Here is a 15776-nt window from a genome sequence, read left to right as displayed (position 1 = left end):
CCCTTTTGAGGGAAATTAGGGTCGTACAGGTGAACTCCAGAAGCAGCTCAGTGATTTCAGACCCAGTGTTGTTTAGCTTCACCTCATTGGACTGCAGCAGGTTGGTGGTAAACATCGAAGATAGAAGTCACTGACAGCTGCAAAATGTGAACCACTGTGTGAGCAGAAATATGTCTCCCCTGGACCATCAGGTTGAGGTCACAGAGTGCTGTTTACGTACGTTATTCATGACTCCCCAATATATTTGAGAGCAGCTTGCACTCCTCTTCGTCCCCCCCCCCCCCCCCCCCCTTACAACTTGATGCTTTCTCCACAGTCGAAGAAGCCATTTTTTTCCACGTACGTACTATACGTACCGACGCTGAATTTGACTGAGATGAAATTATGTAAAAATGTACATACGCACATGGAAGTGTCATCTGAAGCAGAAATGCAGCTGGAATTGACAAGTGTGGGGAAAAAAGCATTCAAGTAGAGCTGCTTCTGAGTTGCATTCTGAATGGGGCCAATTCTAGTCACTCAGCGGCCCACCATCTGCAATATGCACAGTCATTGCACGTGAGATTTAATCTTAGTTCACACCTGGCAGAGGCGAAATAACTGCCGTTTGACTGACTGTAGAAGTCACATTTGCACAATGAGATCGTAACGTAAACCCTCCCTCCCTGGGTGACTGCTATCGGATCACTACTCGGCCACACAGTGCCCTTGGTCCTGTTGTGTCATCTTTAGCATGGATGTTGAAGACGTGCTTCAAAAGCAGGATTTGCAAAATATGCGAGAGCAGATGCAGTTTAGAAATATTTCTACTTTATTTTTGAAAAATAATTCTGGAGTAGTGATATGCACATAGTAATGTTCCATTCTTTAGCTCGAGTGTACATTGCGTAAAAAAACAGGACAGTTGCTTGTTCATCCTTCAACTGGACAAAAAAGAAAAAAAAAACTCAGATGCCACAGATAAATATACAATATGAATGTAATATGACAATATGCAGTATGATTTATGTCTTTTAAACTTAGTGTTACAATGCACTCAGGCTAACAATACATACCTGCTTCGTATATAAGGGATACAATTTTACAGTTTAAAAATGATCTCTGTTCACTTTCATTCTCATTTACCCTTTCTCTCGGTTCTTGATATGGTATGGTGCGAAATATTACACAAGGGCGTGTAACCCTACGGCCTTGCTATCCAAGCCTTGATTAACAGGGCTTAAGGCTCAAAGTGCATTTCTGCAGCGTTCGCTGATGGCTCCATCAGCCCTGGATAATGGTATGTACTCATTCACTATATCCTAGACTACTGTACCAGGGTTCTCGCTGCTGGGTTATTGAGACTGGCATAATTCGTCGAATGCATTTGAGGAGATTTAGCTCCTAGGCAACTTTTAGTATTGGCCCGTAATTAAACTCAAGTCATTACACAAGACAAAAAAAAAAAAAAAAGCAGTGACAAAGTGAAGTCTGGATAACAGTCAAAATCTCCTCTTAGAGCATTTAGCCTGCTGTGCCCCGCAAACCATTTCTTTGGTTTCATTATTTCCATAATGCACCCAGCATTTCTCCCGCTGATGCCACATATCTTAAATAAAACTCACGCTGGAGAAATGCTCAAAATTTTCTGAACGTAATTTTGTTTTTGAGTGTTTGGGAGACAATGTCAATATATACTCCCTCTATTCTAAATGATGGTTTCAAATCATAATGCTGTATATTACTAAAGGTTCAGTTCATTAAATTACATTGTACCTGAAATATGTAAACTGAGTTTTCCAGACAAAAGAAAAAGCAGAATTATTTGGCAAATGTAGCCTATGCAAATGAAGACATTCTTCTTCCATGTTATCTAATAACTAAGTCATTTTCTCTGGCCGTTGTATTGACAGCTTAAACGAGGCTGGTTTCCAATATTGTGCTCAAGCAAACAGGGATTATTTCACGCTTGATTAAACAGGATTTAGCGGAACTTAATGCACTTCCTGTGGCGAGCCAACATGTAAACCATTCTGATGCTAATCTTCGACTCAGACTGCTGAGAGGAATGCCTTTTAGGGTGTAAATGATTTTAAGAAAAAAATCTTATCTGGATGGATGACTCCTGTCCAACTTCAAGATATGCTTAAAGGGACAGGAGGCAGTAATGATAGTGGTAGCCATTTGGGACCAACTTTGAACATCTGCAGTCCCTCTGAATGTGATGTGGCTTCCGCTTTTTAAAACATTAAAATAAAAATGCACTTTTTGAACTGCAGATGTAGACCTGCGAAACCAAATCCCGCAAAAAATATGAGGTTGACAAGTGGGTTTGTCTGAATGCAACAGGCCATGGCCTTTGCTCTGTTCTCAGTCATTACCAGTTTCATAGTTTGAATTGGAGTTTTATACATTCTTAAGCACTGTCACCTCTCATTCTTGAAATAAAAAATCCCCTTCTACTAGCTTCACTTCAATTGTAAACCAAAACCGTTTCAGAAAAAAATGTATTGCGTTTGAGACTAGAAGGTCACATTAAGGGTATTTGTCCCAGAAAGGTGACCACGATTCTTAAAGAGGCAAAGGCGTAAACATGTGATCTCAGTTTCCGTTCTTTAAGTTTCCTGTGATGAAGGAGCTTTGTGTTTTTTTCCTTGCCTCGTTTCATGCTGGTGTGAATGTATGTTTGTATCAAACTGGAAAATGGCAAAAAAAAAGAAAAAAACATTTGGGAAAGCAGATTTGCATCACTCTGAAGAGACAGTACACTTAAACAGACAGGCTTTTCATTCTCCAAATACAAATTTATAAAAAATGATACGTTTATAAAGGATGCACATATTAGCATATCATACATTGGTGTGATTTTACATTTGTTTTGTAGGACACACATTTATTACTGTTTTTTTTTTTTGCAGTCGATCCAAAAGATGAGTGTGTAACCGAGCCAGACAGAATTTGAGAAGGAAAGCTCATTGATCTTATAATCAGAACATCAGATTGCAGAAATAATATGCTCCCAGATGTTTTAAAAAAAAAAAAAGATCCACAGAATAAAGTGCATGATCCAAATAGTGGTATGGAAGCTTCTTAAAGAACAATATAGAATCAGATCCACATGCCTCTCTAATTACCAACAAATGTGGTAGGATGTAGTGGACCCATAGTCGTTTTGTTTTACCAAAGCCAGACGGTGTTTAGGAAATGACAACTGAGAGGGTAAGTGCATGCATATCATAAACTGGACGTGAGAGTTTTGAAGAGGACTCCACTCAGATTATGCCTCAACACATTCACACTATATACACACGGCTGTAAGTATGACTATATAAAAAATAAATGGCTCAGACGTAAAAGAGATCGTGTGCTCTATGGCTTATTTTATATTTGTATAACACAACACAGCAGTTTGAATAAAAATCTTTTTAAAAAAACATGAACTCGATATTGAGGACTGGATGTTGCTGTGGTGCGATACAGGGTGTCCGGAAATACTGGTTGAAGTTTAGAAACAAGAAGTCATTAAAAAAAAAAAACTGTAATACATGTATGTATACCTTCTACATTTGGAATAAACCATCATAATTTCCCTGTTTATATAAAACAATAAAACCTCTGATGAACTGGTCTTCGTTTTTAAAAGCCCCCCTTCCCTCTTCGTGCTTGGCTTTAAGGTAACTCTTCTTCGTAGACTTTACATATTTTTTCACTCTCTAAAACGTGTTACTTTACACGCTTTCCCATCGTTCCCACATTCCGTCCTTTCTTTTCTTTCCTTCCTCCGTACGACTTGACTTGGCCCGTGTCTTCTGGACTGCCTTCTCTCCCTCGCGGCCCATCCGCTCTGCGTGCGACTGAGAAAAAAAAATAAGGCAGAGGTTATGAGCTTCGCCCAAATCGTATCACCGCTTTATTTCCCCAGACCTTTAAAACACGACCCCGCGACTATAAATCCGCTCCTCGCGGCTAAGGTAAACACTGGTTCAAAGCGCAGCGTGCGGTGCATCGCTCCGGCTGCGAGTTACTGCTTCCACGAGTCGATTAAAGGATAATGCTGCACTTTGTTTCGTTGTCTGATGGGGAATATAAAGGTCAAGCAGTATATTTTTCGAAGGAAAAAAAAGGTAAATCTAGGAGTAAGATAAGAATGGCTCTTATCAGTTTTTATAGCTGTCTTATAGTCTTATAACTGCTCACACCCTTTTGCTGCGAAAGTCCGCTTTCTTGGATAATTTATACATGTATATAATAATAAAGAGAATTTATGTATATGAAAAAGGCAATAAAGATAGAAAAACCACATCCATTTTAGGTGCAGGAGATGGTTCTCTCAGAATGGAGGAAACTGAAAGTGCAGAAAAATTAAATTTCTGGGGGTGCTAAGGTTGCTCAATTAGGGTCAATATAGAAGGGTCTCAAATGTGCAATAGCTGTCATATATGCTCTCAGTAATGACCCCCCTTAACACTATGTTGGATACATTAATGTACTGCCAGTGATAATACTGCGATATAATATTATGTGATGTAATACTTGTAGAGTTATGCTTTATTTATTTGCATCTCAAACAGTGGCTTAATATCCTTCATGTCGCTTGGAATACTTTCCAAAATGTATTACTTGGCCTTCCTTTCATTTTCCCGATTGCTCTAAATGAAGAACATTTTTGCAAAGCTGAAAATGTGAATCTTTCACTCTGACGTTTTGAAAGTCACTGTGGCATAGGGAGCATCATAACGCATAATAAACAGCTACAAAGAGGATCTGAGTGAAGCAGGTGTTACATTACATTACATTACATTACAGACATTTAGCAGACGCTCTTATCCAGAGTGACTCACACAACTTTTCTTTACATAGCATTTACATTGTATCCATTGATACAGCTGGATATATACTGAAGCAACACAGGTTAAGTACCTTGCTCAAGGGGTGTGAACCCTCTAGCTCAGGATTCACAGCCCATGACAACACCTTCACACCACCATGCCTCACAGACATAATGAGAGTTGTGGTCATGTGGTGTAACTCACCTGTTTAGGGGCTACTGAGGCCAACTGAATTCGGCTTTGGTTTGGTGGCCCAGCGCTATCATGGAGTTCCTGTCTCTCTTGGGCAGGTCCACTGGTCCCAGGTCAGGCCTGTGGAAGAGAGAGAGAGAGATCTGATTGGCTGTTTATGAGAGGGGGCAGGGAGAATGCAAATGGACACCTCTGTGCAAAGTATGCTGTAGAGAAATGAAACAGAATTGAAATTCTGCAAACAATATGAAATATTGACAGTAATTGCCATTAATATGTGACCTATGGACCCTGCTTTTTGTTTTTGAACTTGTGGTGGCATTTGAGGCCCATGTAGTTCTGTGTTAAGGATCACTAAACTAAAATGTAACTGGGCTTCCAAGTGGCTCCAATGGTACATCCAGAAAAACATGTCTACATGGATTAGTCATGAATCATGACCTTATCAAAATGTCTGATAAAGTAAAATATTGTTGAATAAATAATGAAATAAAGAGCAGAGGTAGGCATGAACTCATGAACTGTATGGAGCGGATCTCACGGAACTCATGAACTGTGCGGAGCGGATCTCATTGCTCGACAGGCTAACATTATTTCTTGGACGACCGCCGTACTTCATCTCTGCAAGGAAAGGCTGGGTGGCCACGGGGACATGAGTTGTTGTCAGTGAGGCATGCACCTGTTCCCTTCGGTGCTGAGTGTTCTGGACTGCAGAGTGTCCCACGGATGTGTAAAACGGGGCTTGGTTCGCATTCCTGCCTACTGTAAACAAAGTCAATGTGTTCCCGTCCGAGAGCTTGATCAGAGATCATGGACAGCGCTGGGGGGTTTTTGCCGTCCAAAAAAAAAAAAAAGGGGTGTGGCCACATCTCAGGGCAGGGAGCTTAGCTCAGCGCTATCGAGCACAGCCGCAAATTCCCCCTTCTTTGAATGATGATGATGACGTTGCCTAAGCTCAAGCCAAACAAAAGATCCATACAGTAACCTGTCGAGTCGGGGCGAGGGAAGGGAGGTGAAAAATGTGGAGCGGCACGACGAGCTCGCCGAAAGGTCTCTGAGGATTTCCTCCCCCGCTGTTCTCTCTTGGGGAGGGAGGGGCTCTTCCTTCGACAGAGAGCCCCGCATAGCTGCCATATCTGCGCTGATTGCTCTAAAGCAATCCTCAGGAACTCTCCCGAACCCCTCCCAAGCTGACACAACAGCCCCCTTCGCTATCCCTCTCTGGGCCTCCAGCCAAGCTCTCCCCGCGCGAGAAGGCGAGGCCGTATCTCAGCGGTCCTAGAGAGGCGGAGGATTGAGGGATGGCTGTTTCTGCGATCAGCCCCTCGACTCCCACAGGATTCCACCCACTCCCAAAAACCTCAAACAATGGGAGAGGCGGCCCGTCCGCTTGGATTCGGGTACGCGCTGCCCACGTAATTCCAAAAAAACCCTTCACCGAAGAAATCTCCCCCTTCCAATGGTGTCCAAGTGCAATGTCTCAGCTGCACAGAAAAATTGCTCTTATCTATGTGGTGCCCTGTTTTATTTATTTGTTGTGCTCGTTGAAGACAAACAACATTACAACAATGTATTGAGAGCGTACTGTTTTCTCAGCCAAGAAAATACCCTGAAATGTGATGTTTAAATTCCCTGGGGGAATGAGAGTGTTGTATTGGTTGGGAGTGTGTTCCAGTAGAGCTGGGGGGCGGGGCTTCATGAGGAATACGACTGCTATAATTGACTGAGGAACTTACCGGTAGAGCTGGGGACAGGACCTCTTGAGGGAGTTGGACGTCAGGCCCAGCCTGCTCTGGTTCTTCAGCCTGGTCTTCTTCACCAGCTCCTTCACTCTGCCCCACGTGTAGTTCTCACTCAGCTGCAGAAACCCAAGAAAAAAGTGACAAATTCCATCATTCAACAGCCTGAAGAGAGACATCACTGAGTGGATTCTGGGAAATATAGCCTTTTCCAGTGGAGTTCCAAATTAGTTCTTGTAGGAGATATGCCGTACATCACTCTTGCTAAACTTAACAAATTATGTCGAATAATTCAAATGATGTAGATTTACTGCACCACATTGTAATGGAATATGGGCTAATATTTTCTTGTCGATCATTAGAATTGGTTCACTCACAAGCCATGGCCGCTCCAATGTTTTTGCTCTTGTAAGAAAATTAAAAGTGGTATCTGTTTTGGGAACTGGAAGTGGATGTTCTTGGGAGTATCTGTTTTTGGCCCTGTGTGTGCTCTGGCTTATCAGGGGTGTAGTGTAGTGTAGCCTGGGGGGGGAGGTGTGTTACTCACCCTCCTGTGCGGAACGGAGAGCGCCTCCGTGCTGTCGCTGAGGTACCGCGCCTCCCCCTCCGTGTAGCTCCTCCGATTCAAGCCTTTCCTCCACAGCGGGACAACGGGGTGGCATCCGTTCTCCCCCTCTGAAATGCCCAAAAGTTGAAGATAGCATCTCGTTAGCCTCCGAAGACCAGCACATGGAAATATGGAAATTCCCGTTTTTTTGTTTTTTTTTGTTTTTTTGGGGGGGGGGGGGGGGGGGGGAATTTATGCAGCGATATGAATCACCCGGAGCTGGGGGACCTCAATCACCTCCTGCACTCGTCTACCCCTCCCCCCCCTCTCCTTGTGCCATTCCCCCCACCCCCTTCACCCCCCCCCCCCCCCCCCCCCCCCCCCCCCCCCCCCCCAGTTGCTGTTATCTTAGCGCGAGGACGGCCGCTTCCCTCCCTCCAGCTCCGGTTTCCTGCCAATCTGAGGGGGCAAGGAATTCCTGAATCCGTGGGACGCTGCGTGTTGCTTCAATAAACGGAATACCAGGAATTCCCCTCTCGCTAAGGTAATATTCTCCGTCCCACGGGACCGGCTGCCCTGGTCCACCCACCTGAGGAGAACACGAGCCGCTTTCGAAAACAAGCGGGCGAGAAAGCGTTTTGTTTGGGGGGGGGGAATGACGGGGGAGCAGTGGGACCACTGGTGGGACTACCTGGTGTGAAGAATGTGAATCCAAAGGTGAAAGTGAGGTGAAATAACACCTAAGGCTCTCCGGAGGGCATTATTAATATGTTTGTGTGAAAGTGAGCTTGGTGTGTTACTAAGGTTCATTTAGAAGCAAATACACACACACACACAAACATGTGTATGTGTACATTCACATATACACATACATATACACACAGATATGTAAATGGCTGTTGTATAACTACAAGAAAGTGCATACAGTTTTGATAAAATGGGGAGAGGGGTGGTATTAGGGTAGCTGGAGTGATGGTAGACCTAAAGTGGGGTCAACAAATCTGTTCAAATGGGCACAATGCCCCTCCTGAACAACCTCTCATGGTACAATTTTGTTATCAGAGACTGAGGGATAGCAGAGATATTTAAATATGGAAGTTTCATAAATGAAGGAAAGCAATTAATGAATAGTATCCCATGCTTGTGTATACCTAATATTGAAATGCAGGCATGGTGATGGAATAGGATTGGGGTTATTCAGCTCAGCCTTAGTTTAAGTTAGTTAGTAGCAGGTAGTATTTAAGACAAATAATTAGGGTAACCACAGGCACCAAAACATGGGTGACAATAACGTGTTTGATAGACTAACTCACCATACTCTCTCTATTGAACAACTTTGGCATTTATTCTTAATCCAGACTTAGAGACAAACATTGTTGACCCGAATCAGTGCAAGTTTAAGCGGAATGAATTAGCGAGGAGGTTTTCAGATGAGCGGGGGATTGATCCGTTGTGCACACACCTGGCGTTCCGGTCCTGCTGCCGGGATGCCTGGTCCCGGGATGCCTGGTGACCTCCGGGATGGTGGACAGGTCGGACAGCGTGGCGTTGGAGGCGCTTATGTTGTAGAACTCGCTCCTGGAGTGTCTCTTCAGCTCCTGGAAGGCCAGGCTGGCCGCCCCACAGCAGCAGTGCTGGAGGAAGAAGTCCTGGGGGAGGGGGGAGGGGGGAGGGGGGGGGAGAGAGGAGAGAGTTAGGGTTTTGACAATCTGTTATTTGGACATTTAACCCAGACCGTACCCCAAACGTCCTTGCACACCATGCACAGCAGAGCAAAAGCAAGACATTTTCAATGCAAGTCAAATTTTTTAAAATCAGCTCATTTCTCACTTTCCCCCCTCAGGGAACAGATTGCGTAATCAATGCACAAAGTCAGTCTTTCTTTCCTTAAAATCAGATCAGGAGGGAGATGGGGTGTGCAGCAACATTTGCGGTGTTGCTGTGCCCCCAATTCTCCCCAAAAAGACACAAACAACAGTCAAACAAGGGACAGCTATGCTATTCAAAATAGACTTGGTGCAAACTGTCTGTGCAATTCTATTTAGAAACTTTTGCCTATTTAGGCATAACTGAGTTTGTTTATCTGTTGTTCCCTCCGTAGCCTCAGAGGGATGCCCTCTAACTGTACATACTTGATGTCAAGATCCAGCATCTGCTGTTGGTTAGCAAGCAGGAGTTAAAAAGTGCTTTGGCTGTCATACACCAGCATTATTTGGCATGGATCTCCAAATAGAATGCCAGAAAAAAAATTCCTTTTTTTCTGGAGAATCAGGGTTATTGAAGTTTATTTTCTGCTCCATTGCACAGAATTTAATTATTTTTTTTGTTGTTGCTTGTCATCATTACAGGTCATGGCTTCAGTGGTTCTGATTACTTTTTTTTTTTTAGAAAAATCAGGAATGCAAAAAACCAGCTGCGTTCCAAGACCAGTCAGGTTCACAAACGGACAGCCGGACAGGCATTCTGAGTCACTGACATGTGCTTGAACGTCCGCTGTTAAAGAGCGGGCCAGTTCCACCAGCTCATGGGGAAATTCTGAAATCCCGTTTGGTTTTCTGGACGTTTTCATTTTGGTGACGCTGATACAATGGACCAGCACAATGGGAACAAGTTGAAAGGGAAGAATGTTTTTTCCTGTTCCATTGTTACCGGGCCGTGGATGAAAGAGGCACTTTCTGAGTAACTGTGGGGTATCTGGGGCATTTCCATTATAAGAGGGAGTAATGAACCCTCCATCTGCAGACTTCAAGGGGCGGTTTTGAAAAACGCGTACTGAGGACAGCGCATTAAGTCATTTCCTCTCTTGTGCGTTTGTTTGTTTTTCATCCTTTGTAGAGAGGTTACCTCTTACGCACCGTGAAACACATCTGCGGTAAAGGTCACGTCCCCTTGCCTTTACTGTAGATGTGTTTTACAGTACATAAGACACTTCAATACAGGCACTAGCTATAAGCACAAGTTCAGGTCCCATATTCACAGGTTCAATCCCCTACCAAGTCATTGGCTACTTAAAACTTGGTAGCTCACAACAGTGGGGGGTAATTGGCCTGGTCATGGCTATGTTGTATATACGTTGGCCCAGGGTTTTCTTGGGTTACAACTGCAGTTCCTGCCTACGAGTCAACAGATGTCCTCAGATCAACAGCTCTCGTAAGTAAGCGCTAAATATATGAATCCTCTGAACAGCACTAAATCCTGGGTTGTCGGTTGAGTGATTTGGAGCAATGCCTGCTCTTTATATCTCCACTGCCCCACACACACAGGTTCAGGCCGAAGACTGGTTTGAGAGACACAACTGAAGATTCCAAGGGAGAAAATAAAGAGGAAACAAGACATTTTTTTCCCGCTGTACATCTTATATAATAACCCCCTGTTTTCCATGGTTTGTTTTACTCTGGCCCTCTGCTGTTATATAACTGTGCTGCCAAGTTCACGTTTGCTTAAAAAGCAGGGGTATACAGAACACGATGACTATTGACACTGCGGGATTGTTTTTGTTTTACGGGCCTTCTGATGAAGTCTGCGATTCCCGGCGGAGTACTGACCCAGCTCTACCCTTTGAAAAGCCATCGCTGGTCCACGCAGGGGGTTGGGGGTTTGGATTCGGTTTTGGCCCGAGTCTTAAGTTTGGCCAGACGGTGTGGTCCTGCTCTCCCCCGGGGCACTCCCCCATCTGTGTGTGCTTAGCGCACAAAGGAGGCGCTCCACCTTCCAGAGAGTGAGGTCACCCCCCTGCCCCCCACCCCCCCTCAACAGAGCCGCTAAGTCTGAATCCCCGAATAAACTATAAGAACTGGAGGAAGGATTGCAAGGCTCTTTCTGGAGCAGGGTAGGGTCTTGGCGTTTCAGCTGGGATGAGGTTACTCTACCTCGTCCCGTTCGCTAATAACCCTCACTGCAGCAACACCAGGCCCCTGGGTGTGTGTGTGGGGGCTGGGGTGGGGGGAAGGGGGGTGGGGGGGGGCGGCACGTGTGGGGGTTTGGATGAATCACTTGCCAGGTGCTTCCCTTACTCACACTGTCTGGCTGTCCTCCACAGGAGCAAGCTCACAGTGTTTCATGCTAACAGGTTGAACGTCATTGGCTTCAACATATGGCTTCCCAGAGTGGTGGAACTTCCTACAAACCACGAAACATCCCCACAGGTGCAGACAGCTTTGGACGTGGGATTGTCAACTTAGCACAGAATGAAACAAGTTAATCAAGCAGACCACTTTACTGCAAGGCTTTCAATGGCCCCGGAAAAGACATTTTTACAAGGGTTCTCCTCACTCATGGTCCAGGGGAATCTTGTTTGGGCACGATGACCAGTCCTCTTCAAAATACCTTCAAGAATGGGGCAGGGTTCAAACCCTCATAACCCATCGCCCCCCCACCCCCACCCCCCACCCCCCGTGTCTCAGCACATTCTGCGTGTCATTCAGTGGCTGAGAAGAATGAAAACATTGGTGACCCTTGAAGGAACACGATCAGTTGATCCCACGAGCAGCTGGGTGGGGTGGCTATTGTCCAGTTTTCCGAGGGCTATTTTTTTTAATTGCGGGTGGTAAAAATCCCAAAGATGAAAGGGTTAAGGATGAGAGTGCCGAGCGTCGGGAAAAAAGGTCTAACTGACGAGTTCAGACACGTTCTAGTTGGGGGTCCCCCTGTTTGAAGTGTCATCTGTGTCTTAGTGCTTTAGGGTCGCTCATTGAACAAACTCTCAGCGGGGTAAAATTACCTGCCCCGGAGAGCTCAAGCAGTGTGGTCTAACTTCTACACCTTTTTCCTGCTTTAATGCCCTTTGTTTGCGAGCCCCCCTCCAGCCACTTTCGACTTGCTCGTGCAATTAAAAGACAATCTGGCCGGCCTTAAGTTCTCTGTAAATCAAATAAACACATCAGGCCTTATTTTGCTTTTGATCTTAGGTATTGATAGCAGTTTTGAATTAAGGAAAGGCAAACATTCAACGCACAAGCCTTTGGAGAGTTAATCATTTTTAATTTTCCTCGTCTTATCGCTCAGGTGGATAATTAGGTTCATGACTATTTATTAGAAGTGTTTGCAAAGTATGTATTTAACACTTGATTTCATGGATTATAAAATGAAGCTCAATGTGTAGATACTCCACTCTTTGTAGATTTTCCTCTGTGTAAAAAAACTGATGTACACAGTAACGTTATTGAAAACAGACGCAGAACATCTAGTTTCAGAGATAACCACTCTCTAGCTGACACTTGCTGTTACAGATGAACCACGGCTGTCAAAGCAGCCCAAAATGTAGTATTCACTCAAAGTCACAACTCTCAGAGCTGTTTCAAAGTATAAAAACACATTCCACAGGCTGTGGGAGAGTGCTGCTGCAAATGTATTTTGATTTTTAAAGTTGGAAAAAAAAAAAAACGGTGTAGCTTGAGAATCAAAAGGGTTCTCTTGTAGGAGTAGCCAGGGCTGTCTTAGCAAGTACATTTTGGCATCTCTCTCTTTCTCTCTCTCTCTCTCTCTTCTCACTCTCTCCCTCTTTTTTCCCCTCTCTTTGAAATCTTTGAAGTGAGGAATCCAGCTGGGCTCACCCACCGCTTCAGCGCAAGGCTTTTCCGGTCCTCGAGCTCAGCTGACAGCGCTGGTTTTGTAATGCATTCTGAAAACCTTGAGCGTTGTTACAGAGTATTTTAACAGAAGGGATGACATCTGCACAGCTCCTCGGCGGTGAATTCACGCGATGCTCGTCCCATAAAAGGTGTGGAATGGGTGACTATCCCGTACGCGATAAGGAGTGGGATAATCCAGAGCAGCAGGACACCTGAGGTAGTTGTGAAAGGTTCAAAAGATTTAACAAAAAAAAATCTCATTTCATGGTCTTGGGTTTCATGAGGCCGGCGTGCACATATCTCTACCACTTGAAAAATCTTTGAGGAAATGAACGGTCAACACGAATTGTGACCAAAACATTTCACCCCCGTAAGCTTAACTGGAACCGAAAAGGTTGTGACGGACCAAGTTCAAGTGCATTGAAGGGGCATTCAGTCCCCATTCAAAAAGTGTTAAAATTCTCCCCCTCTGGCACTTAAAATGTGCCCGTGGAAAACAATATGGCCCACAAAACGCCGCCATCGCTTTACAAAAGCGATGAAAAGCCAGTGTTTTTTCACACTTTGGCTTTGCCCCGGATAACATTTAAAGCCGGCTTTTTTTTTCATCCTGTTTTTGAAAAGGAAAACAATGTGTGAGGAGAGCTAAGAGCTGTTTTTGCATGCTCCATATTGTTAGCAGAACGTACTGTGAACTGTTCTTCAAAAACACGCCAGAATGTTGCATAAACAGCGACGAATTCCAGGTTCAAATACAACTCTTGGCTCCGTCCTCAGTGCATTATTATTTCCAGAGAATACTGGAAATAATAATGCACTAATTCCATCTTATTCATAAATAGATAATGGATTATAGCTGGTCTAAAATGCAACGCTCAGTTTGAAGCTACAGCTGACAAACAACACTTCCATATGAGTTAACCAAGATGGTGACTTCTTCAAAGCGGTGCAGCTGCGATGACATCATGAGGCTTTGTTGTGGGTGGTTTTGTCGCTGCTGTTACAGAGCATCCTGCTCTGATGTGGGTTTTGGCTGAAATCTACGAGCCCCTATGAGGTCCCCTCTCAACATACACGGGGAAACATAGACCCCCCGCTGCCTGCTTATGTATCATCAGTTGATGTCAACACATCGCGTGTTTCTGTCCCAACACCACGGTGGAACGGTGGAACTGCTTGGGTGGAACGGACAGCCTGAAACGTGCAGACCACATGCTTCGACTGGGAGTGGGATAAGCACAGCTGCTCTGGCTGTTATATAGTTGACTGACACTCATTGTGTGTGACTCACATACTTCTGAATCCACTTTAAAGAAGCAGCTGGGTTTACATGGCAACAACGTGGGCACATGACTTCAGTGCTCCGGGGTTGTAAAAGCATTGGCCCAACCTGGACATGAACCAGCAGCCAATCACACGTTTTGAAGCTTTAGTCTTCTCAACATGAATCTACACAATCGGCACTGATGTTCCAGTAGCAGGTACTGCAGTCATATGTGTAACGCAGTCATATGTTAAAAGAGAACCAAAGACTATTCTTGGAAAACTACAAGTAGTAATAGTAGTTGTTTGACTGCTTTTTGATTGGTCCAATCTATATTAAAGTAGAAATAATAGTGAACCAAACATTTTTTTCCTGAAATTCAATAAATCCTCCATAAATATTTGTCCTCAACTTGACACTGTTTAGTTCAGCTACCACCAAAACCGATGGCTACATGGAAAATAAGCATGTTATAATAAGCATGTTATTTGAGTATTTTAAAGATATGTCCAAACTTGATTGAACACATGCGTTCTGTTTTTTCACAGGGCAAATGCTGGAAATATTTCGTAGGGTTCCTTACAGTAAATGAATATACTGCAATAAATGCAAAGATAAATATATCTTGCAGTAGTAACCCTTTGAAAAGGAATCTTGCAATGTCTAAACACAGCATTAACTGGGTATTTGCCCGTTGTGCTGTGAAGTGTTGCAACAGAAAATGCATATTTTCTACATATTCCATTTCCGTACGGTCATGGTGGGATTTTCATTCATTTCATCTCACCTCCTTTGTTCTCCTGGTCCTGCTCTCTTTCTGGAGCCCGCAGATCTGTTTCTGGAGCCGAAGGTTGTGCTCCTGCAGCTGCCCAATCTTCTCTATCAGCTGGCAGATGTGCTCCAGGTAGCCCAGGCCCGACCCCAGGGGGTTGGATTTCGCTTGATGTACCTGGGGAAACAAACACAAAAGATCAAATAAAATAAAACTTTATCAACACCATCTGAAATCAACAGGCCAGCTAAGTGTTTTTAAAATCACACATCCATTACTTGCTGATAGGTGGGATCTTGTTTAGACTAAATCTCGTCGCCCTCTATGTTTCTCAGTGAAGATAGGGGCGCTCTCAATAGCGGCCTGTCACAATGCGATGTTTGATATCCTCCTAAATCATCGTGAGCCACATGGCTTTTTGCAGAGTTCAAAGGACAGACCAGAGGACTCTGCCCACTCCGATAGGTTGTGGATCATATCCAGCTCTATAACTGTTTTTGCAAGTAGACAGTAATGGAATGCATATAATAAATTTTAGCTTATGAAATGCTATATTATCTGAGTCACAGCCATAAACATTTTCTGTTATTTTCAGGGAAAATTGAATCTGTTTACATTAGTCGTTTTTTTTTTATGTACGCTGTGCTGTTCCAATTGCATGAACCTCTGTCCTGAAATCATGAGCGGGCGCTGGCATGAAATTAACTGGGACTGACTCTGGGAAATTAACGGGGACTGTAGGCTAACCAGATGTGGCCCTCGTAGCATGGCGATAGTTGGCGATAGTTCACCACTGGGGGGTAACTAGGTCCTGGTGCCTTACTTTCGCCGATAGGCACGTTTTTTTCTTTCGTCATTGCAAATTTTTTTTTGAAGCTTGCAAA

The 15776-nt window shown here is 44.2% G+C and overlaps 1 protein-coding gene across 1 annotated transcript in view; it reads right to left on the bottom strand.

Annotated features, from left to right (window-relative positions):
• Positions 1-788: 788 nt before the first annotated feature.
• The window catches only part of si:ch211-250c4.3 (uncharacterized protein LOC100535981 homolog), a 35729-nt gene continuing 20741 nt past the window's right edge, over positions 789-15776 (bottom strand). Inside the window, exons 3-8 of the mRNA XM_035400973.1 lie at positions 14908-15069; positions 8749-8935; positions 7287-7414; positions 6737-6858; positions 5013-5120; positions 789-3833 (exon numbers count right to left, since the gene is read on the bottom strand). Of these exons, the coding sequence (XP_035256864.1) occupies positions 5024-5120; positions 6737-6858; positions 7287-7414; positions 8749-8935; positions 14908-15069 (696 nt within the window). The 3' untranslated portion in view covers positions 789-3833; positions 5013-5023. The remainder of the gene's footprint in view (positions 3834-5012; positions 5121-6736; positions 6859-7286; positions 7415-8748; positions 8936-14907; positions 15070-15776) is intronic.

This window comes from Anguilla anguilla, chromosome 18, assembly GCF_013347855.1.
Source record: "Anguilla anguilla isolate fAngAng1 chromosome 18, fAngAng1.pri, whole genome shotgun sequence".
In the NCBI taxonomy this organism is placed as follows: domain Eukaryota; kingdom Metazoa; phylum Chordata; class Actinopteri; order Anguilliformes; family Anguillidae; genus Anguilla; species Anguilla anguilla.
Note: the sequence above shows the minus strand (reverse complement) of the source record. Positions and strands in the feature narration are given on the sequence as shown.